The sequence below is a fragment of the Trachypithecus francoisi genome, unplaced genomic scaffold, assembly GCF_009764315.1.
Source record: "Trachypithecus francoisi isolate TF-2019V2 unplaced genomic scaffold, Tfra_2.0 Lachesis_group1, whole genome shotgun sequence".
Classification (NCBI taxonomy): domain Eukaryota; kingdom Metazoa; phylum Chordata; class Mammalia; order Primates; family Cercopithecidae; genus Trachypithecus; species Trachypithecus francoisi.
Genome location: NW_022681454.1, coordinates 2,379,962 through 2,406,626, shown reverse-complemented (window position 1 = coordinate 2,406,626; position 26,665 = coordinate 2,379,962). Strand labels below are relative to the sequence as shown.

The 26,665-nt window shown below is 48.7% G+C and overlaps 1 protein-coding gene and 1 pseudogene across 11 annotated transcripts in view; one reads left to right on the top strand and one right to left on the bottom strand.

The window, feature by feature from the left end:
- ZFYVE28 (zinc finger FYVE-type containing 28) overlaps positions 1 to 26,665 on the top strand; it is a 150,814-nt gene that overhangs the window by 81,143 nt on the left and 43,006 nt on the right. For 6 of the 11 annotated variants that reach the window (XM_033213488.1, XM_033213490.1, XM_033213489.1 and 3 more), the window contains 4 exons: positions 333 to 422; positions 591 to 731; positions 1,966 to 2,055; positions 17,382 to 17,483. In XM_033213488.1, the coding sequence (XP_033069379.1) occupies positions 333 to 422; positions 591 to 731; positions 1,966 to 2,055; positions 17,382 to 17,483 (423 nt within the window). Of the gene's footprint in view, positions 1 to 332; positions 423 to 590; positions 732 to 1,965; positions 2,056 to 8,452; positions 8,491 to 15,983; positions 16,748 to 17,381; positions 17,484 to 26,665 lie in introns of those variants that run through there. The other 5 variants (XM_033213491.1, XM_033213495.1, XM_033213496.1 and 2 more) reach the window with 3 other exon arrangements.
- On the bottom strand, positions 12,605 to 13,265 carry LOC117086239 (annotated as a pseudogene).

Genomic DNA, 26,665 nt, shown 5'->3' with positions numbered 1-26,665 from the left:
CACCATCACTGTTCACTGCAGCCTCCAACTCCTGGGCGCAAGTGATCCTCCCACCTCAGCCTCCCAAGTAGCAGAGACTATAGGTGCATGCCACCACCACACCCGACTTTTTCATTTTTTGTAGAGATGAGGTCTTGCTGTGTTGCCTCGAACTCCTGGGCTCAAGCAATCCTCCCACCGCAGACTCCCAAAGTGCTAGAATTACAGGTGTGAGGGCCCCTGCCCCCGCCTTGCCCACGATCGCAGCTTTAATGGAAGATGCCCCACCCTCTGTTTTGGAGAAGCCCCGCCACGGCCCGGGTGCGGCCTAACAGGTCTCCCTGTGTTTGCAGCTACGTCTCGGCCATGGTGCCCGTGAAGTCTCCCAGGGAGTACTATGTGCAGCAGGAGGTCATCGTGCTCTTCTGCGAGACAGTGGAGAGGTGAGGACAGGGATGCTTCGGGGCTGGGGGCAGCATCTGGGGAGGCCCTGCCTCACTCCAGGCCTGGGGGAGAGGGCAGCTCTGGGGGAACCTGCTGTGTCTTGGGAGTGCCCCAGATGGAAGACACTAGCCATGTCTTCCCACATTACATCCGGCTTCTCCTCACAGGTGGGCAGAGGGTAGAGGCCGCCCCTGCCTTCACCTCTGCCCGGCCCCCTTCCACCGCCCCACGGTCACTTTTCTGTCGGCCGGAAGGGCAGATCCTGCAGGTGAAGTCACGTGTCAGAGGACAAAAGCTGGAAGTCTCAGGCATGATGGGTTGGACATCCAAACCTTGTCGCCTTCCTCACCCCCTCACTCCTCACCCCTTACCTCCTCGCTCCTCACCTCCTCACCCCTCACCCCCTCACTCCTCACCTTCTCACCTCCTCGCTCCTCACCTCCTCACCCCCTCAGTCTTCACCTCCTCACTCCTCACCTCCTCAGTCTTCACCTCCTCACCTCCTCTATCCTCACCTCCTCAATCCTCACATTCTCAGTCCTCACGTCCTCACTCTTCACCTCCTTACCTCCTCACTCCTCACCTCGTCAGTCCTCAACTCCTCACTCCTCACCTCCTCACTCCTCAGCTCCTTACTCCTCACATTCTCACTCCTCACCTCCTCACCTCCTCAGTCCTCACATCCTCACTCCTCACCTCCCCAGGCCAGGATTGGGTTGTTGCTGGGTTTTAAGTCTGCTGACCAAGTGTTTCTTTTTTTCTATTTTTGGGGGGGTGGGGGCAGGGGGAAGCCATCAATATTCTTATCAGGCTTTGTACAGTAACTTGGAGTCTGTACAGTAATTTGGGGCTAAGATGTAGCCTTGTTGCTTCTCTTGTTCCAGAGGTACTATGGTGCTTGGGAGATTTGAAATTGACTAATATCACATTGTATGTTTGTTATTTTTAAAAAGCAAATTTTTTACTATTTATGCTTTGAGAGATGTTTCAAATTATTAGAAAATAAGATGACAGGAAATTCCTTTTATTTTGAAAAGTTGCGATGCCAGCAGGCCTGCTCACGAGGTGCAGGAAAAGCCCTCTGCAGGCCCCAGGGGGGGAGAAATAAAGCTGGTTTCTCAGGGAAGTGTTGAATTGTTTGGGGCAGTGTTTTTGTTCTGTGTTCATTCTTGACACTGGAGTTGTTTCAGTTTCCTGGCTGAGCAGAGCTGTCCTCTGGGTTGCCTTACCTTCTTTGCTGGGCATCATAGCTGTCCTCACACATCCTCCCTGCCCCTGCCTCCTGGGGCAGAGGTGGGGACTGGCAGATGGAAAGGTCAAGCTGGAGCCACCTGCCAGGGCATTCAGGGAAGTGCGTGGCCTTTTCCTGCAGCCCCAGCCCCTTGCACATATGAGGACTGGGGGTGGCATGTGTCACCTCTTGATGTGGCCACCGCGCATGACCGCAGGTGCAGACTGAGCGCACTGCCCGTCCCTGCTGGGGTCTGACCTGTGGCTTTGGTGGACCAGCCCTCACACTGCTCACTCCCTCTCTCCGGACAGGGCCCTCGACTTTGGGTACCTGACCCAGGACATGATTGATGACTACGAGCCTGCCCTCATGTTCAGCATCCCCAGACTGGCCATCGTGTGGTGAGTGCCTCCTGTGCCCAGGCCCTCTGCAGAAACCTGTGGGACGGGCAGGGCTGCTCGGCTGCCCCAGGTCAGTCACCAGGCAGGCCTGCTTTCGGCCCTCAGCAGACCAGGGACCACGTGTCCTGAGTACCCTCTGTTCACCTTGCTGGTGAGGGAGGCTGTGTCACCCTAGATAGGGCGAGGTGGCGTAACACCTGGCACCTGGCACTGGACAGGTGAGATCGACATGTGAGCTCATTAGTCACAGGAGACCATGAGGGTCACACAGGGGCCATGCTCGGAATAGAGTGGCTTCGCAGGGGCTGTGGGAGGCAGACTTGGTGGTAACAAGAGGACGAGGTGCCCCCTGGTCCCTCAGGAGCATGTGATTGGCTTGTTTGAATGATTTGGGGGCTGGCAGGGAGGTGAAGCTCACTGGGTTGAAGGGCAGGTGGGGGCCGTCGGTCTGGCTGCGGGGTACCTGTGTGGAGCCTTTCCTGCCAGCGGGGCCCATCTGGAGAGCAGGGAACTCAAGGCAGCCTGTAGAGCCCTGTGGGGCTCAAGGACGTGAAAACAGCACATGGAAGCTCATGCCTGAAATCCACTGAGGCAGGATGCATGGCGTCGCCCGCTCAGCGTCTCTGAGCTGCTTGGGGCCAAGGTCAGAGCCCAGGGGTTCTGGGGCTTGGCCCACGCTGCTCAGCCACACCCTGACTCTAGACGGGGATTCCCCATGCCCCTGCCAGGCAGGTGGTCACGGGGGCGGAGCAGTGAGTGGGCCACAGAGAGCTTAATGGAGCTTGCAGCTGGGGGGGAGAGGGGGGAGGGTCCAGTGGCCAGTGGCCTGTGGGTGTGGGACTGGGCAGAGTAGGGGATGAGGGGGAGGGTCCAGTGGGCAGCGGCCTGCAGGTGTGGGACTGGGCAGAGTAGGGGATGGGGATCCCTTGAGAGAGATGCCCTGTGGAGATGTGGATGTCAGTGAAGTGGTCAGGGAGTGTGTGGTGGGCACAGAGGCCAAGACTGGTCCAGGCTCAGGCCGTGCTGAGGACCCCCAGGGAACCCCGGGGCACAGGCACACGTGGCAGCGTGCTGGGGTTGAACATGGATACCCCTCCTGTGGGAAATGAGGGTGCAGAGGTGGGAGCATGTGGGGCGGTGGCAGTGCAGTGGGCTGGGGCCGGCGGCGGGGCCTGTAGGGGACAGAGGTGCTTAACCCCGGGTTGCGCCGAACACCCCTTGTTGGAGCGGGGAGCAATGGGGGCTGCTGCCGGGGCCAGTCTGGACTCCCCTGGGCCAGGCCGCCCACTTGCCTAGGTCCTGGGCACCACCTCCTCAGGGAGGGCTCCAGTGTGGTCTCTACCTGCCGGGCCCTGGCTCCCCAGAGTCCCCTCCAATAGCTCAGGGCCTGGCCTCTTTCCTGCCCTGTTCTTCACCTGTCCTCGCAGAGGTTGCATCTTTCGAAGTTAGCAAACCAGAGAGCGTGAGCCTCACACTGCGCCAGAGGGAGGCTCGGAGGCAGGCTCGGATATCCTCCTCCCGTCAGAGTCGGGGAACTTCCCTTCACCTGAAGACCTCAAGGCTGGAGGGCGGGGTGTCCCCAGTGGCCTCCAAGGTGGCTTGAAGGGAAGTGTCCTGGCGGGGAGAGGCTACCCGGAAGCTACTACAGAGCACCCCTTCCCATGGGCCACAGGATTTGGTGACATTGTTTTTCTTTACTAGACAAGTGTCTCTCTGTGGCCAAACTCACGTTGAAGAAAATGACAGGCAATTTTGGTCCTTATTCTTCTCTTTGATTAAAAAACAGAACAGCGAGGATCCTGTGAGCCGGCCTTGTTTCCGCCAGGGCACAGGGCGCAGTGAGCCTTTTCCTCGGGCACAGGTGTCTCCTTGTCCCAAGGGCACTCACAGCAAATGAACAGCTCTGCTGTCCTGGTAAAAAGTTATCCGTGAGTGCTGTGAGGTGTGGCACCAAGCCACCTGCCCACTCACGCCCACTCATGCCCGTGTCAACGTGCTGCTGAAGCCCTGTCTGGACTTCCTCTTAAAGGTCGGGCCTGGTGTGTGCAGATGACCCCAGGTGACCCTCCCCGCAGGCCGCACCCCAGGCACACTGTGTTTCTGGACTTTCCCACTGAGTCTGCTGCCTGCTTTTGCCCGAGTACAGGCGACCACAGAACAGCAGCCACTTCCCACCAGTATCATGTGTGTCCTGTTTGCCAACCTCAGTCCACCTGCCGGTGGCCAAACCTTTGCTCCTCCTTCTGTCCTGAGCTCTCATCCTGGGAGGCAAGGGGAGGCGGGGGTGGGGGACCGGAGAGGGGATGCCAGCGGAGGGAGGTTGGGGGAGTTGTGGGGGCAGCTGGGGGAGGGAGGTGCGGGAGTGTGGGGGGTCAGGAAAGGGCAGCAAGGGAGGCCAGTGCTCATCGGGAGACTGAGGGAGGGAGGTGGGAGAGGGCGGCTGGGGCTCCTGTTGGCAGAGGCTTTGTCCCGTGGGTCCCCTCCTGGAGGCACTGGCGTGGGGTCCTCTCCAGCTCAGGACAGAGGGAGAGCCTGGAAAGGGAGTGAGGGACCCCCAGGAGGTGAAGAAGGGAGGAAGGATGAGCAGGGACAGGAGCCCAAAGCCGGAGTCCAGGGAGCAGGCCTGTCCGGGGGTGGCCAGCTGCGAGCCCCCCAGAGGCAGGCATCTAGCCGCAGAGCCAGGCAGCGGATACGAGGAACTGTGGGGTGAACCAGGCTGCCGCTGCAACCCCTCTGTGCGGCGAGCCTCCGGCAGGGCAAGTGAGTGCTGAGCGGGAGAGTGCCGAGCAGGCAGCTGTTCCTAAGGCCGCCCCTCTGGGATGCTCCCCGGGGCCTGCAGTCCTGCACCAGCAGTAGGTCCCGGTCTTCTCCCTCGTCGTCCACAGCAACCGCTTTGAGCCGGACAGGCAGAAGCCACAGCTGCCCGGGGTGGGGCCCAGAACCTGCTCCTTCTTGTGTTCACTCAGCGAGCAAGTATTGAGTGCCTACTGCATACCTCACCCTATGCTTGTAGCAGGGAGATGGACAGGGGGCTGCCCACAGTGCTGTGGAATGTTCTGGATGCTGGAAGGGGAACTCAGTGCAGGGACCCCATGGGGTGGACAGGAGCTGGAGGTGTGAGGGAGAGGCTCACCAGGGCAGCTGGCCCAGAGGTGGGAGCCATGCAGGTGGCGGGAGGGGGGCACGTTGGTGCAGTGGTGTGTGCTCAGGGGCGTGGCCAGGGCTCGAGCAAGGACCAGGGGCCACAGGGACTTCTGCAGAAATGAAGGCCCCTATAGCCTGCATCCTGGGCCCACACCCTCGCAGGATCCTGCCTCTGTGAAGTGGGCATGCCGGGATCCCCAGGTGGCCCCAGGGAACACTGAGAGCAGAGGGAGGCGGGGCGCTGAGCGGGGCAGGAGCTGAGGGTGGAGCTCCTCTGCGGCTCTGCTGCTGCTGCCCAGGAGCCCCAGTCCCTTCTCCAGTACACAGTGTCACAGAACTGTAATGCCACATTTACCAAGCACGAGCTGCGGGCCAGGCTCCCGCCCCCTTCTGAGCGGCTTCCGGTGGTAAAGGCTCTGCTGGGGGTCAACAGCTGGAGGTGGCAGAACCAAGCCCAGCCAAGGGTCAGAGCCTGCTGTTCACCCGTGACACAAGAAAGCAGAAAAGTCTAGCTCTGTGGCCGGCAGAGGAGGCCTGCCTGGGGCAGAGGCAGTGGTAAACTGAGGCCTTCAGGTTGGCACAGGGAGGTGGAGGGGAGGGTTGGGTGGGACCCTGCCCCCGCCCCCTGTTTAGGGTGTCCCCAGCCTGGCAGGGTCTGGCCTTACCAGGCAGTGAGGACAAAAACTGAGGGTCATCCCTGTGGGGACTTGCTCTGACCGCAGGGGAGGGGCCCCACTTGCCCTGAACCCCTTGGCCTGTCCCCTCCCTAAGACCTGCATCCAGTCAGTCCCTTCTGCTGGTGGAGACAAGCATCCTGGGGAGAGTGTCTCCACGAGGCTCAGACTCTTCGACAAACTGGTTTTACTTTTGGGGATTTATCTTAAAACAGTTTCTTTTCTTTTCTTTTTTAAATTAAAAAATAGAGACAGGGTCTTGCTATGTTGTCCAGGCTCATCTCGAGTTCCTGGGCTCTAGCAATCTGACTGCCTTGGCCTCCTAAAGTGCTAGGATTACAGGCGTGAGCTACCGTGCTCAGCCCCGGCCTTAAAACAGTTCCTTTAAAGGAACAAATGAAATAAAACCTCTAGATCCAGTGGTCACTTCTCAGTCCCATCAGCACAGAGCTGGCTGCTCCCCTCGCTGCGACTTCGCCCGCCCGCTGGTCTACACTCGCAGCTCTGCTTCAGGTGCTTCCCAGACAGGAACTGTGCAGAACCCAGGCCCCTCTCCTCTCCCCCTCCCTTCCTCCCCAGCCCCCTCCTTCCAGCTCATCCCAGAACATGTCCAGGAGCCACCGCCCACATGGCCTGTGAGATAGTTGCCAGATCCTCTTCAGGGGCCCTCGCCCATCCACCTGTGTCAAAACAAGGTGTCATCTCGGCCCTGCTCAGACCCTTGCCGGAGCTCCCACTGTGATCCACCTGTGCTCACACCCAGCCTCTCCCCAGTCCCCGCTCCCACTGTGATCCACCTGCGCCCACACCCAGCCTCTCCCCAGTCCCCATGCACCCGCTGCCCTGATCTCCACCACGCTGTCCCCTTCGCTCCAGGGTCCCTTTGGCTGTCCTATCCCTACTGCCTCACTGTCTCCTCCACTGCACTGTCCCCTTTTCCATGATGTTTCCTCCTCCACGCTGTCCCCTCTGCTCCAGTGTTCTCTTGGCCATTCCATCCTTTCCACCTTGCTGTCCCCTCCACTGCACTGTCCCCTCCTCTATGCTGTCCCCTCCTCTATGCTGTCCTGTCCTCCATGCTGTCCCCTCCTCCATGCTGTCCCCTCCTCTATGCTGTCCCATCCTCTTGTGATGTCCCATTTTCCATGCTGTCCTCTCCCCTATGCTGTCCCATTCTCCATGCTGTCTCCTCCTCTATGACGTCCCCTCCTTCATGCTGTCCCTTCCTCTGCAATGTCCTCTCCCCTGTGCTCCTCTGCACTGTCCCCTCCTCCATGCTGTCTCCTGCTCTATGATGTCCCTCCTCTGTGCTGTCCCCTCCTCTGTACTGTCCCCTTCTCCCTGCTGTCCCTCCCTCTGCGATGTCCCCACCACTGCACCCCTCACTCAAGCCCATCTCCCACCAGCATGTTGCGTGACTTACTCTGTTATTTATTTTTCCATGTTATTGAGATAAAATTCATTACCCTATGACTCACCCCATCTAAAGCGCACAGTCATTTTTGGTACATTCAGAGTTGTGCAGCCATCACCACAAATTTCATGACATTTTCATTACTCACAAAGATGTCTCTTACTCCTGAGCAGCCATCTCCACCCCCGATCTCCTTCATCCTGCCCCGTAACCCTGGGGCAGGGTTACAAACCTATTTTCTGTTTCTATAGATTTGCCTATTTGGGTTATTCATATAAATGAGATTTCTGTTATTTTTGTGTCTCCCCCACTAGACCATAACTCTTATTCACTGATGCACCCTGAGTGCCTGGCATGTCCTAGCACAGTGGACTTTGACAGAATTTTGTTGCATTGATCTGATGGGGCACAAATATATATCCACAAAGATTATCCCTGAAGTATTACTTGTAATCATAAAAATTTGAGAAGGGATGGATATCCAGAATTAAGGGATTGGTTAAAAACAATAGCCATTTAAATAATGACGGAGAAAATCTCCTAATGCTATGAAAAAACATCCCCAGTGTATTAAGTACAAAAATTGCTATTAAATAGTATGTCTCTATTTTACAGCGTTTCTTAAAATGATAGGTAGAACTTTTGTAAACAGAAATTAAGGCAATAAACATTCTTCTTTATCGTGGTAAAATATACATAACAAAATTCGCCATTTTGACCCTTTCTTAGGGTTTTAATGGCAAAAATTGCAATTACTTTTGCACCAAGCTAATATGTAGGATTTACCCTCTTGTGACTGTCTTATTTCACTTCACATAATGTTTTCAAGCTTCCTCCATGTTGTAGCATGTGTCAGAATTTCCTTCCTTTTTAAGGCTGAATAATATTCCATTGTATGTAATTAGGTGTTATTTTAAATAAGAAATTTGCAATAACATTCAAAAGAGTAAAATGCCTAGGAATAAATTTAATCAAGAAGGTGAAAGACATGGATGCTGAAAACTAAAAAAATTGCTGAAAAAATTAAAGACATAATTCAACAGAAAGACATTCCATGTTCATGGATGGGAAGACGTAATATAGTTAGAATGGCAATACTCCATAAAGTGATCTGCAGATTCAATGCAATTGCTGTCAAAACTCCACTGGCCTTTTTGTTTTGCAGAAATGGAAAAGGTGTTCTAAAATTCATATGGAACTGCAATGGGCCCTAAGTAGCCAAAACAATATTGAAAAACAAACACAAAGTTGGAAGATTCATACATCATGATTTCAAAACTTATTACAAGTCAAAACCTTACGGTACTGGCATAAAGATAGATGTATAGACCAATGGAATAAAATTGAGAGGCCATAAATAAACCCAAACATCTATGGGAACTGATTATTGACAAGGGGACCAAGATCATTCAATAAGGAAAGAACAGTTTCTTCAAAGAAGGTTCCTGGGGCAACTGGATAACCACATGCAAAAGAACAAAGTTGTACCCTGCGATGGTTAACTTAATGTGTCATCTTGGCTAGGCCACATTACCCAGATATTTGGTAAAATACCAGTCTGAATTCTGCTGTGAAGGTATTTTTTTCTTTTTATAATGATAAACTGGCAATTTATAATTGTGCAAATTTATAGAGTGCAAAGTTGTGTTATAATCTACGAATGCAGTGTGGAATAATTAAATCAAGCTGGTTAACATATCCATCACCTCAAATATTTAACATTTTTTGAATGAGAACATTTTAAATTTACTCTGTTAAAATTTGGAAATCTCCAACACTCTGTTTTTGACTGTATTCACCATGATGTGCAAAGAACTCAAAAAAAGAAGAAACATTCTTCTAGTCTGAGACTTTATACTCTTTGGCCATTCCCCACACCCCCAGCCTCTATAACCACTGTTCTGCTTTCTGATTCTATAAGTGCAATTGTTTGAGATTCCACATGTAAGTGAGAACATATGGTATTTGTCTTTCTGGGTCTTAGTTATTTCACTTAGCATAATGTTCTAAAATTCCATCCAATTCTTCACAAATATCAGAATCTCTTTTGTTTTTAAGGCTGAATAGTATTCTATTGTGTATATATACCACAATTTCTTTATTCATCTGTTAAACACTTAAATTGATTTCATGTCTTAGCTATTGTGAATAATGCTGCAATAAACATGAGACTACAGACATCCCTTCAACAAACTCATTTCAGATGTTTGGGGTAAATACCCAGAAGTGGGATTGCTGGATCATATGGTAATTATATTTGTAGTTTTTTGAGGAATCTCTATACTGTTTTCCATAATGGATGTACCAATTTACATTCCTACCAATGGTGTGCGAGGGTTCCCTTTTCTCCACATCCTTGGTAACACTGATCTTTCATCTTCTCGATAAAAGATATTCAGACAAATGAGACATGATATCTCATTGTGGCTTTAGTTTGCTTTTCTCTAATGACTAGTGATGTTGGTCATTTGTCTTCTTTTGAGAAATGTTTTTAATCACTGAAATGCAAGGATGGTTCAAAATGCACTAATCGATAATTGTGATACATCACATTAATAGAATGAAAAAAACCATATGATCATCTCGTTAGATACAGAAAAAGCATTTGATAAAAGTCAACATCCTTTTATGATGAAAAAATCAGCAAATTAGATGTAGAAGGAATGTATCCCTTCAAGAGTACCATTGAGTGAAAATGCAAAAAAAAAAAAAAAAAAAAGAAAGAACGTGCCTTAACACAATAAAGGCCATGTTTAATGAGAAGCCCACAGCTAACATTATACTCAATGGTGAAAAATTGAAAGCCTTTCCTCTAAGATATGGAACAAGGCAAGGATGCCTATTCTTGCCACTTCTATTAAATATAGTATTGGAAGTCCTTGCCAAAGCAATTAGGCAAGAGAGAGAAAGAAAAGGCATCCAAATAGGAAAAGAAGTGAAATTGTTACTGTTTGCTGGCAACTTTATTTTAAATATATATATTATATTTATTATTATTATTTTTGTTATATATTTGAGACCGAGTCTTGCTCTGTCACCCAGGCTGGAGTGCAGTGGCACGATCTCAGCTCACTACAGCCTCCACCTACCAGGTTCAAGTGATTCTCCTGCCTCAGCCTCCTGAACAGCTGGGACTACAGGCATGTGCCACCATGCCCAGCTAATTTTTTTTTTTTTTTTGAGACGGAGTGTCACTCTGTTACCCAGGCTGGAGTGCAGTGGCACGATCTCAGCTCACTGCAAGCTCCGCCTCCCAGGCTCACACCATTCTCCTGCCTCAGCCTCCCGAGTAGCTGGGACTACAGGTGCCCGCCACCATGCCTGGCTAATTTTTTGTATTTTTAGTAGAGACAGGGTTTCACCATATTGGCCAGGCTGGTCTTGAACTCCTGATCTGGTGATCCACCTGCCTTGGCCTCCCAAAGTGCTGGGATTATAGGTGTGAGCCACCGCAGCCAGCTGGCAACCTTATCTTATATGTGGAAAACCCTACAGACTCCACAAAAAAACTGTTAGGACTAATAATGAATATAGTAACGTTCCAGGACACAAAATCAACACACAAAAATTAGTAGCATTTTTATACACTAACAATACACTATCTGAAAGAAGAAATCAAGAGAATAATCTCATTTACAATAGCTACAAAAAAATACTAAGGAATAATTTTTATCATGGAGGTGAAAAACCTGTGCACCGAAAACTATAAAACACCAATGAAATCAATTCAAGAAGGCAAATGAAAGATATTCCATGTTCATGGATTGGAAAAATTAATATTGTTAGAATGTCCATACCACCCAAATAAATCTACATGTTTAATGTAATCCCTTTCAAAAGCCCAACATCATTTTATTTATGAAAAGAGAAAAAATCCTGAAATTCATATAGAACCATAAAAACCCACAAATAGCCACGGCAATCATGAGCAAAAAAGACAAAGCTGGATATACCACACTACCTGATTTTAAACTTTACTACAAAGCTATAGTAATTTTAAAACAGCTTGGAATTGGCAAAAGCAAAACAACAGGACACCTACCAGTGGAACAGAATAAAGAGCCCAGAAATGAACCCAACTAATTTTCAACAAAGGTGCCAAGAAGACAAGGACAGCCTCTTCAATAAATGGTGTTGGGAAATCTGAAATTTTCACATGTCAAAGAATGAAACTAGACCCTTATCTCACACCATACAAAAAAATCAACTCAGAATGGATTAAAGAGCTAAATGTAAGACCAGAAACTCTAAAACTACTAGAAGAAAACTTAGGGGAAAGACTATACAACATTTGGGTAGTGACTTTTTGGATTTGGCCCCAAAGTGCAGGCAGCAGAAATAAATATAGATAAATTGGATTACATCAAACTGAAAAGCTTCTGCACAGCAAAAGAAACAACAGGGTGCAGAGACAACCTATGGATTGGGAGAAAATATTTACAATTCATACATCTGATGGGTTAATATCCAACATATATAAAGAACTCAAAAAATTAAACAGCAAGAAAACAACAACAACAAAAAAAATGGGTAAGAGACTGGGTTTGGTGGCTCATGCCTGTAATCCTAACACTTTGAGATGCTGAGGCAGCAGAATAGCTTGAGGCCAGGAGTTTGAGACCAGCCTAGACAACATAATGAAACCTCGTCCCAACGGCAAAAAACCAGGTGTGGTGGTGTGTGCCTATAGTCCCAGCCACTTAGGAGGCAAAGGCGAGAGGATTACTTGAGCCCAGGAGTTCGAGTTTGCAGTAAGCTATGATCACGCCATTGAATTACAGTCTGGGCAACGGAATGGGACTGTCTCTTAAAAGAAAAATGAAAAAGTAAGATTTAAAGGCAAGGAGAAAAGGAAAAAATGTGAGTAAGGGAACTGAATATACATTTTCACTGAAGTTTTTAAAGCCATGAATGTATTTTTGCACAAACGCTTTTATCATGTGCAGTCATTTTTTTTTGTAAAGCCAGCAGATACAGGTTAAAGTGATGTTTTCACCTGAGTATATGACAGAAAAATGTTTGAATCATTGTTAGTTTCCTGTACTGGCAGTATTAATCTGGAAGAAAGTGGTTGAATAGAGAATAGTAAGAGCAAGACCATTTAGTCAGTACTTTCACATAGGGCTTGGTCATTTGCAACAATAAATTTGTTCATTGGCAGGACTTCCCACCAAGTTAGAATAGATTCTATGCTATTTGATAAAAGATAGCAATAATAAAGTTTTTTTTTTTTCTCTTCAGCATTTGCTTTAAGAGAAAAATCCTGAAGCTTGTAGGGATTTCTGATGCCAGGAAACCATGAAACGTGAGAGTATATTTAGCAATCAGGGTAACTTAGCTCATGGTAATTGGCACGTGTATAGTTATAATTTGCATTCTAGTTATTTAAACTGAGATATTCTTGATCAGGCTGAACACACTGTGAGTAGAAGATCGCTTCCCCGAGAAATAAGATAGAGTCTTTGGAGGAGGGCGTTGGTAAACTGGTAGGTCAGCTTCCTCTGGATTTTGGCTATTTCTCTAGTTCTTCCGTCATTCCTCAGGGCCCTGGCAATTTTCTGAGTAAGTCACGGGGTTCCGGTTGACTTTTCTTTTTCCCTGAAGGTTTTCCCTAAAGTTTTTCTTCATTTTTCAATACAAATGGAAAGATGTCTTTGGTTTTATCTACCCCTGGATACAAGACGCCATCTTGGCATTACGTGGGGATTCGTGAAGGTATTAAAACGGTCAGAGCTTCTTCCTGCTACTGTGGTTCTCCAGTTATACACAGGTTCCTCTGTGGGCAACACTTCTTAGCAGATGGAATTTCCTCTGACATGAGGACAGTGGTTGATGAAAGCCAGGTCATTTTTGTCATCTGGGGAGGACTGAAGATCAGTTGAATGTTACATCAGTACCTCAAAAGCACCTTCAAATGCTTCACCCGGCTTGTCTTGTTCAACACAATCATGCTTCACTGAATGGATGATTCTCCCCATCAGTGTCCAATGTAGCATCCACTGTACAATGTGGATACAACCTTCCCTGTCCTCTGAAACCCACATCGGCACCACCCTGCTGTGAGTACTTTAAAGATGAGATTAGCATTTAAATCAGTAGACTCTGAGTACAGCTGACAACCCTCTGTGATGTGGGTGGGCCTCATCCAGTTAGTGGAAGGCCCTGAGAGAAACAGACTGAGATCCCCAAGTAAGAGGGAATCCGGCTTCCAGACTCCTTGGATTGGACCTGCCGTTTCAACTCTTCTCTGGGTCTCCAGCAGAATTTGGACTTGCCAGCCCCCACAACTGCATGAAATAATTCCTTAAAATAAATCTTTCTCTCTTGTTCTGTTTCTCTAGAGAACTTTGATACAGAGGGTAAGTCTTCCTGTTCTCAGATTTTTCAATGGATTTAACATCAAAAGCACCACCACAAAAAGATGAGAAACGGGACCTCATCAAAATTAAAAATTGTGATGCATCAAAAGACATTATAAAGAAAATGAAAAGACAACCTAAGGAATATTTGCAAATCATATATCTGATGAAGATTTAATGTCTAGAACATATAAAGAACCCTTTCAACTCAACAACAAATCGACAAACAACCTAATTTAAAAATGAGTAAAGGCCGGGCGTGGTGGCTCAAGCCTGTAATCCCAGCACTTTGGGAGGCCGAGACGGGCAGATCACGAGGTCAGGAGATCAAGACCATCCTGGCTAACACGGTGAAACCCCGTCTCTACTAAAAAATGCAAAAAAAACTAGCCGGGTGAGGTGGCGGGTGCCTGTAGTCCCAGCTACTCGGGAGGCTGAGGCAGGAGAATGGCGTAAACCCGGGAGGCGGAGCTTGCAGTGAGCCGAGATCGCGCCACTGCACTCCAGCCTGGGCGACAGAGCGAGACTCTGTCTCAAAAAAAAATAAATAAATAAATAAAATAAAATAAAATAAAAATGAGTAAAGACTTGAATAGACCTTTCTCCAAAGAAGATATACACATGGCCAACAGGCACATGAAAAAGATGGTCCACATCATTGGTTATTAAGGAAATGTAAATCAAAACCATGATGAAATGCCACTTCACACCCACCAGGATGGCTGTAATAAAAAAAAATGGAAAAGAACACGTGATGAGAGTGTGGAGAAGTCAAAACCCTTGGATTGCTGGCAGGAGTGTAAAACGCCGCAGCTGCTATGGAAAACAGTTGGTGGTTCCTTAAAAAGTTAAACATAGAATTATATGATCCATATGGTCATACCACATACCCTTCTAGGCATATACCCAAGAGAGATGAAAACATATGTCCGTGAACAAACTTCTACACGAATGTTTATGGCAGCATTATTCATAATAGCCCAAAGACAGAAACAATCCAAACGTCCACCCGTGGATGAATGAAGAAATGTATGTGCGGGAACATTCGCCACGTGCCACAGCATCATGAGCCTTGAAAACGTGCTGCAAGGTGAAAACCGGTCACAAAGGTCATGCATTACATGATTCTGTTTACATGAAACACCCAGAATAGGCCAATTCAGAGAGACAGAAAGCAGATGAGGGATTGCCATGGCTGAGGCGAGGAAGTCAGTGGTGATTGTTAAAAGGGTGTTTTCTGGGGTGATAAAAACCTTTTGAAACTAGAGAGGTGATGGGTGCACAGCACCATGAATGGAGAAAATGCCTCAGAATCATACCCTTTAAAACAATTGTTCGTTATATGAATTTCTTCGAAAAAAGAAAAGGGAAGACTGGCCATCCCCACTTCCAGCAGGGCCCAGCTTTCTCCACTGTGCAGGGTGTCCTCTCGCCTGCTCACCTTAGCTGGATCTGGGCCAGGCCCCTCACGGTGCCCCCACGCCCCTGGCCACACAGAGACCCCGGGATCCAGCCTTCCAGGCTCACTGGTGGGTGACTGCCTTACCCACCAGTGACTGCTCGTGGCAGCGTGGACATAGGCCTGGGTGGCCTGTTGGGCTGTAGCCATGGGCAGCAGCTGCATCAGACCCACCATTTCTAGCAATAGCTCATTCCCAGGCCTCATTCTGGGCCCCTTCAGCCAGATTCCTGCAAGTGCCAGGCCAGGTGCAGAGACAGATGCTGAGCCTCTGGCTGCTGCCTGGGGGCTGCTCCTCACCTCTCCCCACCTCTGGCCCCCACACCCCGTTACTTCAGCACCTGGGCCTGATCTCCCGTCCCACAGGCCTTCTCTCTGTAGTTCGGGCACCTGCAGAGTCGCTGAGCGGCAGGGCTCGGCCACCGTGGAGTGCTTGGCCCTTCGTCCAGCACGCGAAAGCCGACACACGGCTGGATGCAGGGATACAGCCCGGGGGTCCTTGGGTCCCCGCAGGCTCCCAGGAGGAGGTGGCACAGCAGCCTCCGGGTCTGAGCCTCCTGATGAACGAGTTCTTTTCTGAGGACCTGGGCCAGCAGCTCTCATGGGCAGGCCTTGTTCCCCCACTCCTGCTGCCTGCCCTGGGGGGCAGCTGAGTCCTTCCTCGGCCACGCTGCTGCCAGGAGCAGGCAGGAGCGAGGTTTCCAGAGGGGCAGACGTTGGGTACATGGGTCATTGCGAGGCTGAGTCCTATGCCCAGCAGGGAGGGAGCTCTACTGGGGTTGGGGATGGCTTCCCTGAGGCCCGGCCGCTGGAGTCAGGGCTGCCCCCTTCCCTGCTCTGTTTCACTCTGCCTTTGTCCTGAGACTGCCTGATTCACCCATAAAGTTAAGGCTCGGTTTGGGTAATTGTTCCCCTGAATACTGTTCGTTTAATCAGGACAGGCAGCTCATGTAAGAGCCACAAAGGACATCAAGCAGAATGGAAGGCTGGCTGTGCTGTCCCCTCACCCACAGGGGGTCAGGACACAGCCTCCTGCCCAGCTGAGCTGGCCACTCCACAGGGCCTGGCGCCCCCATGCCCCGGAGGCAGCGCTGCACATGCTTTTCCTGTGACTTTCAAATCTTTCTTTTTGCACATGAAACCCAACGATTTTTAGGGAAAAACATTCCCTTTGTTCAATTCCCTTTATCAGACTTTCTCACTGAGCTGGGTGTGTTAGACAAGGAGACTGTCCCTGAGCTGCCGGGGACTCGGTGTTGGAAAGTGTTGGCTGGACCTGACCTTGGTGTCACGTCTGCTGAAAGAGACAGGCCGGTGGTGCTCCATTTACACAGACAAGCCCACATGGCCCTTGGCTGTGCTCTGATGAGGAAGAAAATGATGACGAGGGACAGGGGACGATTTCGTGGGTGGATACTCCCCAGGCACCTGAGACGTGGTCTGGTCCCAGGAGACCCAGGGGGAGGCACCCAGAGAAGGTCCTCTGGGATGGGTGCCCTCAAGGAGAGACGGGCTGAGACATGGATGATCAAGGCACACTCGGAGCTGGGCAGGGCTGGACGGTGCACAGAGAGGAGTGGGGGTCGCCAGAGGTGGCATCTGGGAAGCCTGTCCTTCAGCAGGCCTTGAGCCAGACTCTGGGGTAGGGACAGTGAGGAAAACCGGCCTCAGCCACATGGGGCTGCAGTCCTGGGGAGGGGAGCTTCTTGGGGCATGGTGCGCACCACGAGGGAGGTGGGTCCTGTGTGGGAGATGAGGGGAGGCTGCTTTGGTCTTGTAGGGTGGTGGAACATTGGCCAGGCTGCAGGAAGGGAACCCGTGCAGGGCCTCAGCTCACACCTGCAGCTGGTTTTGCTTTTGGAGAAGATGGTTCCAGGTCCAATTCTCATAAGGCTCTGCAGATAAATTTAACCACAAATCCAGTTTTTATAACTTGCAAGAAAGTAGGTTTTGGTAACAAACCTTGAGGCGAATTTATCTGATTGCAGCACCGATGTGTGCCGATACACTTTTCTGATTACTTTACGACCCCTCCGATGAACACAAACTAATCAACTGCAAAAGAGGATGAAGTCTGGGTAATAATTTTCGCTGCTTTTTTCTAAGCTTATTTATGATGCAATCACACCAGGCAAAGCGTGAGGCGGCGGCCGTGCTGGGACAGTGACGCTGCAGAGTCCCAGCGGCCGTGGTTTTCGCAGGTGGTTAAGTTGGGCTGTCCGCGGCACCTAGGGGGCCACAGGCCTGACATCCTGGCTTTTGTGTCTCAAATGCAGTGGCCTCGTGGTCTATGCGGACGGACCCCTGAACTTGGACCGCAAGGCGGAAGACATGTCCGAGCTGTTCCGGCCCTTCCACACGTTACTGCGGAAAATAAGGTGGGGATGGAGATAGAGGAGGTGTGGGAGGGGAGGGGGACAGGAGGGCCACGGGTGGGCGCTGAAGTCATGTTTAGCTGCTGCCTCCAGGTCCTCCTCTTCTCTGTGAGGAAGGATGGGCCGGTTAATATTCCTGGTGCGGGGGGCTCACAAACGACCCATGGGGGTCACAGAGTCCTGGCTTTTGCCCCTGCCCGGGCATTGCATGGGGTGGGTGCTCTCTTGGGCTGGGGGAGTGAACCTCACACTTCCTGACATGGTGCAGGAACAGCTAACTATCCCCACTGTCCCCACCATCCCCACCGTCCCACTGTCCCCACTGTCCCCATTGTCCCCACCGTCCCCACTGTCCCCACCATCCCCAAAGCGCTCGCTTCTTGTTGGAGTTGTGGTGCTCTTCCTATGCCCTTTGTCTTTAGTTACTGGTTTACGTCTGTGTCCACATGGGGGACCCCCCCTTTTAAAACATGCCTTCCCTTCATATGGGCCAAGGGCTTTGCTGCGTGGCCTGAGCCGACAGAACCCAGCTGTGGTTTCTTGGAGGGATGGGGGCTACATGAAGCCCATGGCCGCATGTCCTCCGCGTGCCACCCTGGCTCTGTGGCCTGGGACAGCTTGGTATTTCCTACTATGGCCCCTGATCACTGCAGCCAGGTTTCCTTCGGGGACCCGGAAGCCTAGAACTCTGCCCCATGAGGGCCAGAGGTCCCGTGAGTCCAGACAGTGAAAAGTGACCCCATGTGCTGTGGGCTGCCCGTCACCCTTGCAGATGGGGTTGTGAGCTCTTGGGGCCTTGGCAGGTGGTCCTTGGCGTCAGTGGGCTGAAGGGCAGGGGTGCTCGGTTCACTCCGTGTCTCATCTGGGAGATGGCTGTCGTTGCTTCCCTCCTGCTTGGGGGGATGGGACCTCTGGACCTGGAGGTCGCAGTCCCATCCTTCCTCAAGTGACGTGGAGGAGACCACAGCGAGGAGAGGCACGGATGCCACCTAGACCGGGAAGGCACATGCACCCCCCCACCCCACATATGGGGCTCTTACAGGAAAGGTGGCGCAGGCACCGGGCCGTGGCTGGAGAATGAGCCTCCTGGGCAGTGTGAGGCCAGAAGGGGGCCCAGGCCATGCAGGAGCGGAGTGGACGTCCTGGGAGCATATCCACCCTTGGCCTACATGGGCAATGGAGAGGGGGATGAAGCTGAACGGGCTAGAGGCAGAATGCTGTCGAGGGATTAATGCTGGGATTACAGGTGGACCACCACGCCCAGCTAATTAAAATTTTTTTTTGTAAAGATGAGGTCTTGCCCTGTTGCCCAGGCTGAACTCCTAGGCTTAAGCTTTCCTCCCGCCTTGGTCTTCCAAAGGGTTGGGATTACAGGTGTGAGTCACCTCACCTTGCGGAAAGCTGTGTGGATAGAACATGACTCTGCTGCCCACCCTGGGCCCTGATATGCGGAACCTCACCCATGGATAGGGCAGCTGGGACCTGGGTGTGCACCCACAGGCTGGCCCTGCCGCCCCGACAGAACTGCTGCTTGTGCCCCCTGCCCACCCACGGAGAACAGCGAGAGTCCACGGATGAGCCTGCACCTCCTCCAGTGTCAGGGTTTGAGGACTTACCTGTTACTGTCCACGTGGCCTGACATTGACAGAGCTTCAGAAACTGCCAACTTCAGCTCAGGATCACGTGCCACCCTGGAAGAGAAAAGCCGGAAAGAGGTGTCTGAGTAGAACTCTTAAAAAGAACCTGCAGTCCGTTGTAAAATAATTGGCGAAAAATATGAAATTTTTAGAGTGGATATTTTAATATAGGCAATATATAGGAAATATAGGCAGACATAACCAGGCAACTTCATGTCTTTTTAAAAGCTGGGCAAAACTATTGCTTTGGGAGAGATAGGATGCCCAGGCTGTGGTGGCCAGTTCTCCAGCTGCAGCAACTACAGAAAATCTGCTGGATACATTTGAAAGATCCTGTTTATTATTTTTGAGACGGAGTCTCGCTCTGTCGCCCAGGCTGGAGTGCAGTGGCACCATCTCGGCTCACTGCAAGCTCCACCTCCCGGGTTCACGCCATTCTCCTGCCTCAGCCTCCCGAGTAGCCGAGACTACAGGCGCCTGCCACCACACCCGGCTAATTTTTTGTATTTTTAGTAGAGACAGGGTTTCACTGTGTTAACCAGGATGGTCTCGATCTCCTGACTTCGTGATCTGCCTGCCTCGGCCTCCCAAAGTGCTGTGATTACAGATGTGAGCCACCGCACCCAGCTGTTTTTTTTTTTTTTTTTTTTTTGAGACGGAGTCTCGCTCTGTTTCCCAGGCTGGAGTGTAGTGGTGTGATCTCAGCTCACTGCAGTCTCCGCCTCCAGGTTCAAGAGATTCTTCTGCCTCAGCCTCCTGAGTAGCTGGGATTACAGATGCGCACCACCATGCCTGGCTAATTTTTATATTTTTATTTATTTATTATTTATTTATTTATTTTTAATATTTTTAGTAGAGACAGGGTTTCACCATGTTGGTCAGGCTGGTCTTGAACTCCTGACCTCATGATCCGCCCACTTCGGCCTCCCAAAGTGCTGGGATTACAGGTGTGAGCCACCGTGCCCAGCCAAAAGATCATGCTTTTAAAGGTACCTGAACTGTGGAAGTGAGGACTGGGTGAACTAAGACCCCAGGGAAGGGAGCCTTTTCAGGTGAGCTGCAGTCTACTTGGTAAGGTGAGCTGCAGTCTACTTGGCTGTTTTTCCCCAGGGAAGATTTGATGATTCCAGGCTCATCCAGGGCCCAGGCTTCCCAGGCAGAGAAGAACATCTGGAGAAAGAACATCTAATCACAAGGGCTGGTGGAACAGTCTGGCAGCTTCGGGGCATTCAAGCAGCACGCCTGCCAGTCCTGGAGAAGCAGGAAATATAGGCAGAAAGGCCCCTGACAACAGGCTTCCTGCAGTTCCCAGGTGCTTAGGAACAAAAGCATGCCTTGAGGCCAGGTGCAGTGGCTCACGCCTGTAATCCTGGCACTTTGGGAGCCCCAGATGGGTGGATCACCTGAGGTCAGGAGTGTGAGACCAGCCTGACCAACGTGGTGAAACCCTGTCTCTACTAAAAATATAAAAATTAGCGGGGCGTGGTGGTGGACGCCTGTAATCCCAGCTACTTGGGAGGCTGAGACCAGAGAATCGCTTGAACCCAGGAGGTGGAGGTTGCAGTGAACCAAGATCGTGCCACTGCACTCCAGCCTGAGTGACAGAGTGAGACTCTGTCTCAAAAAAAAAAAAAAAAGAAAGAAAAGTTAAAGAGACAAGAAAATACCATAATCCCAGCACTTTGGGAGGCCAAGGCAGGTGGATCACAAGGTCAGGAGATCAAGACCATCCTGGCTAACACGGTGAAACCCCATCTCTACTAAAAATATAAAAAATTAGCCAGGCATGGTGGCACGTACCTGTAGTCCCAGCCACTTGGGAGGCTGGGGCAGGAGAATCGCTTAAACCTGGGAGGTGGAGGTTGCAGTGAGCCAAGATTGCACCACTGTGCTCCAGCCTAGGCCACAGAGTGAGACTCCATCTCAAAAAAAAAAGACAAGAAAATATATAAATATATCTGATAGTTTAGAGAAGAGCCAGAAAGTGGTTGCAGACTGCTGATGATCCAGATTCTATACCCAAGGATGTGAACACAGTTCTGATTAATATGTTAAAGAAAATAGAAGGGGGGCAAATTAGATAAGAGGATGGAGAATTGAACAGAGAATTGGAATCTATCCAGAGAGACACAACCAAGCCTGGTGGCGTGTACCTGTAGTCCCAGCTGCTCTGGAGGCTGAGGCCGGACGGTCACTTGAGCCCAGGAGTTCTAAGTTCTAGTGTGCTATGCTGACAGGTGTCTGCACTACACTTTGGCATCAATATGGTGACCTCCTGCAGCAGGGAACCACCAGGTTGCCTAAGGAGTGGAACTGGCCCAGGTCAGAAATGGAGCAGGTCAAAACTCCCGTGCTGATCAGTAATGGGATTGCACCATTACAGTACGGTGTGAATAGCCACTGCACTCCAGCCAGGACAACATAGCAAGACTCCATCTCAAAAGAAAGAAAGAGGGGAAGGAAAGAAAGGAAAGGATGGAAGAAAGAAAAAGAGTGACATTCTAAAGCTAAGAAAATTCACAATTTGACAATAAGGACACAGTAGATGGGTTTAATAGCAGATTGGACCCAGCAGAACATAGTAGTAGTCAGCTTGAGGATAGCTCAATAGAAGAGACCCAAACTGTGGCTCAGACAGGGAAAAAGAGGGGAACAACAATAAGAAACAACAACAGAAAACCAGAATAGAACATAAGAGGCATGTGTAACAAACTCCAAAGGCCTAAAATACATAATTGGAGCCCCAGAAAGAGAGAATAGAGAAGGGGCAGAAGCAATATTCAAAGAAGTAATAGCTAAACATTTCCCCACATTCCAAAAGACAAAAATTTGTAGCCACGGATTCAGCAAGAAAACTATAAACAAAAAACCAACCAGCATACCTGGGTATATCATAGTGAAATCGCCAAAAACAAAGACAAAACATTTACATGCAGCAAGACGAAAAGGACATAAGATGGATAGCTGTCTTCTCAACAAACAAAAACAATGGAAGCCGACAAGCAGTGAAATAACGTATATTTAAACTGCTGAAGGAAATTGGGTGCGGTGGCTCATGCCTGTGATCCCAGCACTTTGGGAGGCTGAACTGGGAGGATCACTTGAATCAGGAGTTGGAGACCAGCCTGACCAACATGGTGAAACCTCATCTCTACTAAAAATTCAAAAATCAGCCAGGCATGGTGGTGCACTCCTGTTATCCCAGCTGAGACACAAGAATCACTTGAACCCGGGAGGCGGAGGTTACAGCCAGCAGAGATCACGCCACTGCTCTCCAGCCTGAGCAACAGAGTGAGAATCTGTCTCAAAAACAGACAAAACAAAACAAAACAAAAACTGCTGAAGGAAAATAGCTGACAATCAGAAATTTATAACCAGCAATAATATCCTTCAAAAATGAAGGTGATATTTTGCCTTCATGAGTTATTCCAAAACACAGAACTGAAGGAATTTGTTATCAGCAACCTGCACATAAAACAATTAATTGGAGTTCTTCAGAAAAAAAATATATCAGATGGAAATGTAGAAATGCTAGAGAGGCCAGGCACGGTGGCTCCTGCCTGTAATCCCAGCTACTGCCTGTAATCCAGCACTTTGGGAGGCCAAGGCAGGAGGATCCCTTGACCTCAGGAGTTTGAGACCAGCCTGGACAACATAGTGAGGCTGTCTCGCTACTTAAAAAAAAAAAATTAGCTGGGTATGGTGGCATGCCTGTAGTTCCATCTTACTCAGGAGGCTAAGGTGGGAGGATCATTTGAGCCCAGGAGTTTGAGGTTGCGGTGAGCTATCATTGTGCCACTGCACTCCAGCTTGGGTGACAGTGAGGCCCTGTCTTAAAAAAAGTAATGCAAGAGAGACTGAAGAACATGGTGTAGGTTAATATAAATGAATATTAACTGTACAAAATAATTGTAGTGTCTGTGGAGTTTAAATTATACATAGTACTAACATTCATGATACAAGTAACAGAAAAGACAGACAGGGGTACATGGAATTTTAAAGTTGTATTGGGAAATGTGATTGAAGAAATTATTTATATTAGAATGTGATCAAGGATCACTATTATAATATTAGGATAGCACTAAAATAATAAAGATGAATAACTAGCAAATTCATAGAAGGAAAAACATCCAAAATAAGGTAAGAACAGAGAAAGAAAAGATACAACAAATGGACCAGATAGAAAAAGATAATTAGATGAAAGATAGAAACCTAACCACATCAGTGATTACATTAAATACGAACGGACTAAATATTCTAAGTATAAAACGAAGTTTACTGGTCTGGGTTAAAACAGCAGCAAGAACAGGAGATTGTTGTTGGGCTGTAGTTGCTGGGCTCAAACAATCCATCCACTTTGGCCTCCCAAAGTGCTGGGACTACAGGTATGAACCACTGCACTCGGCCTCCACATACTTTTAAGAAGAACATAGCCGGGCGCGGTGGCTCAAGCCTGTAATCCCAGCACTTTGGGAGGCCGAGATGGGCGGATCACGAGGTCAGGAGATCGAGACCATCCTGGCTAACACGGTGAAACCCGTCTCTACTAAAAATACAAAAACTAGCTGGGCGAGGTGGCGGGCGCCTGTAGTCCCAGCTACTCGGGAGGCTGAGGCAGGAGAATGGCGTAACCCAGGAGGCGGAGCTTGCAGTGAGCTGAGATCTGGCCACTGCCTCCAGTCCGGGCGACAGAGTGAGACTCCGCCTCAAAAAAAAAAAAAAAAAAAAAGAAGAACATAAGGCTGGGCCCAGTGGCTCGTGTGTGTAATCCTAGCACTTTGGGAGGCCAAGGTGGGTGGATCATTTGAGGTCAGGAGTTCAAGACCAGCCTGGCCAACATGGTGAAACCCAGTCTCTACTGAAAATACAAAAATTAGCCAGGCGGTCGTGGCACATGCCTGTAATCCCAGCTACTCAGGAGGTTGAGGGCAGAGGGAGACTCTGTCTCAAAAACAAAACAAAACAAAACAAACAGGCAATTCAGTAGGAAGATGTCACAATCCCAAATCTGTATGTATGGGCTGAATAACACAGCTGTAAAACTTTTGTAAAGCAAATAGCAGAAATAGAAGGTGGAATAGACAAATCCAGAACCCGCAGGATACTTTAATTGATCTCTCTATAACTGATGGAACTAACAGGAAAACCCTTGAGGATGTAAGAAATCTCAATAACAAAACTAACAAACTTGACCTAACTTACAGGTGTCACAGTACATCCAACAATTGCCAGAATTCATGTTCTTTTTTTTTTCTGAGACAGAATCTCACTCTGTCGCCCAGGCTGGAGTGCAGTGGTGCGATCTTGGCTCATTGCAACCTCTGCCTCCTAGGCTCAACCGATTCTTCTGCCTCAACCGCCCGAGTAGCTTTTTGTATAGTTTCCAATTGCCTGTTTAAATTTTTCATCCTCTTATCTAATTTGCCCCCTTCAATTTTCTTTAACATATTAAAACAACAACAATAACAAACTTAGTTGGGCATGGTGGCACACACCTGTAGTCCCAGCTACTTGGGAGGCTGAGGTAGGAGGATTGCTTGAACACAGGAGTTTGAGGGTACAGTGAGCTATGATCCTGCCACTGTATTCCAGTCTGGGCAACAGAGTAAGACCTCATCTCTAAAAAAAAAAAAGGAAAATTAAGATGAGGCCTAAGCAGTGCTTTGAAGGAAATTTATAGCACTAAATGCTAGAAATTAGAACAGAATAAAGGATGAAATTCAATTATGTAAAATTTTATCTAAGGAAGCTAGGAAAAATAAGTTTAATACCTCAAGAAAGCAGGAGGAAAGAAATAAAAATAAGAACAGATGTCAATGAAATGCAAAACAAATGTATAGTAGGGGAAAAACAAACCCAAAAGTTAGGTTTTTTGTTTGTTTGAGACAGAGTCTAGCTCTGTCACCCAGACTGGAGGGCAGTGGCATGATCTTGGCTCACTGCAGCTTCTGCATCCCAGGTTTAAGTGATTCTTCTGCCTCAGCCTCCCAGGTAGCTGGGATTACAGACGCCTGCCACCATACCCAGCTAATATTTTTGTATTTTTAGTAAAGACGGGGTTTCACTGTGTTGGCCAGGCTGGTCTTGAACTCCCGACCTCGTGATCCACCCACCTTGGCCTCCCAAAGTGCTGGGATTACAAGCGTGAGCCATCATGCCTGGCCTCAAAAGTTTGTTATTTTAAAAGATTAATAAAATTGATAAATTTCTAGCTAGACTAGTTCAAGAGAAAAAAGATAAAACATAAATCACTAATAATATAGATGGAAAGGAGACATCACCACAAACCTTACAGATATTAAAATGATAGTAAGAGGATATTATAAACAACTAAATTTGACAATTTGAATTAATTGGACAAATTCCTCAAAAAAGCAATTAAAGCTAACAGAAGAAGAAATAGAAAACCTTTTAATCCAATATCTATTAAAGAAGTTGAATTCATTATTTTAAAACCTTCCCACAAAGAATACATCAGGCACGCATGGCTTTCCTTATGTATTCTTCTAAACATTTAAAGAAGAAATAACACAAGTCTTATATAAATTCTTTCAGGGAATAGAAAAAAAAAGACATTTTCTAGCTTTTTATTATTATTATTATTGAGACAGACTCTCACTTTGTCACGCAGGCTGGAGTGTGGCGGCACAATCTAGACTCACTACAACTTCTGCCTCCCAGGCTCAAGCGATCCTCCCACCTCAGCCTCCTGAGTAGCTGGGACCGCAGGCATGCACCACTATGCCCAGCTAATTTTTGTATTTTTTGTAGAGACAGGGTTTTACTATGTTGCCCAGGCTGGTCTCAAACTCCTGGGCTCAAGTAATCCGACTACCTCGGCCTCTCAAAATGCTGGGATTACAGGCATGAGCCACCATAACCAGCCCTAACTCTTTTTTTTTTTTTAATCAGTAAGAGTATAATCTAAACATTTAAACCTGACCAAGATATTACAAAAAACAACAACTACACCAATCTCTCATGAACATAGATGCAAATACCCTTAAAAAGATACAGACAAATGAAACCCAACCATATATAAATAAGATATATCATGACCAAGAGAAATGTACATTGCTCACACTTGTAATCCTAGGACTTTGGGAGGCCGAGGCAGGAGGATCACTTGAGCCTAGGGGTTTGGGACCAACCTTGGCAATATAGTGAGACCTCATCTCTACAAAAAAGTTACAAATTAGTCGAGCATGGTGGTACACATCTGTAGTGACAGCTACTTGGGAGGCTGAGATGGGATTATTGCTTGAGTCTGGGAGACAGAGGCTGCAGGGAGCTGTGATCAGATCACTGCACTCCAGCCTGGGTGACAGAGCAAGACATTGTCTCAACATTTAAAAAAAAAGAGAGAAATGTATTCCAGATATGCAAGATTGGCTTAACATTTGAAAATCAAATTGATGTTTTGCCACATTAATTTTAAAAATTGGAAGAAAAATCATAATTTTGAAAGATGCAGGAAAAGCATTTGAAAAAATTTCACACCAATTTTATGGTGGAAAACATCTCTTAGCAATAAACAAAGCAGAACAA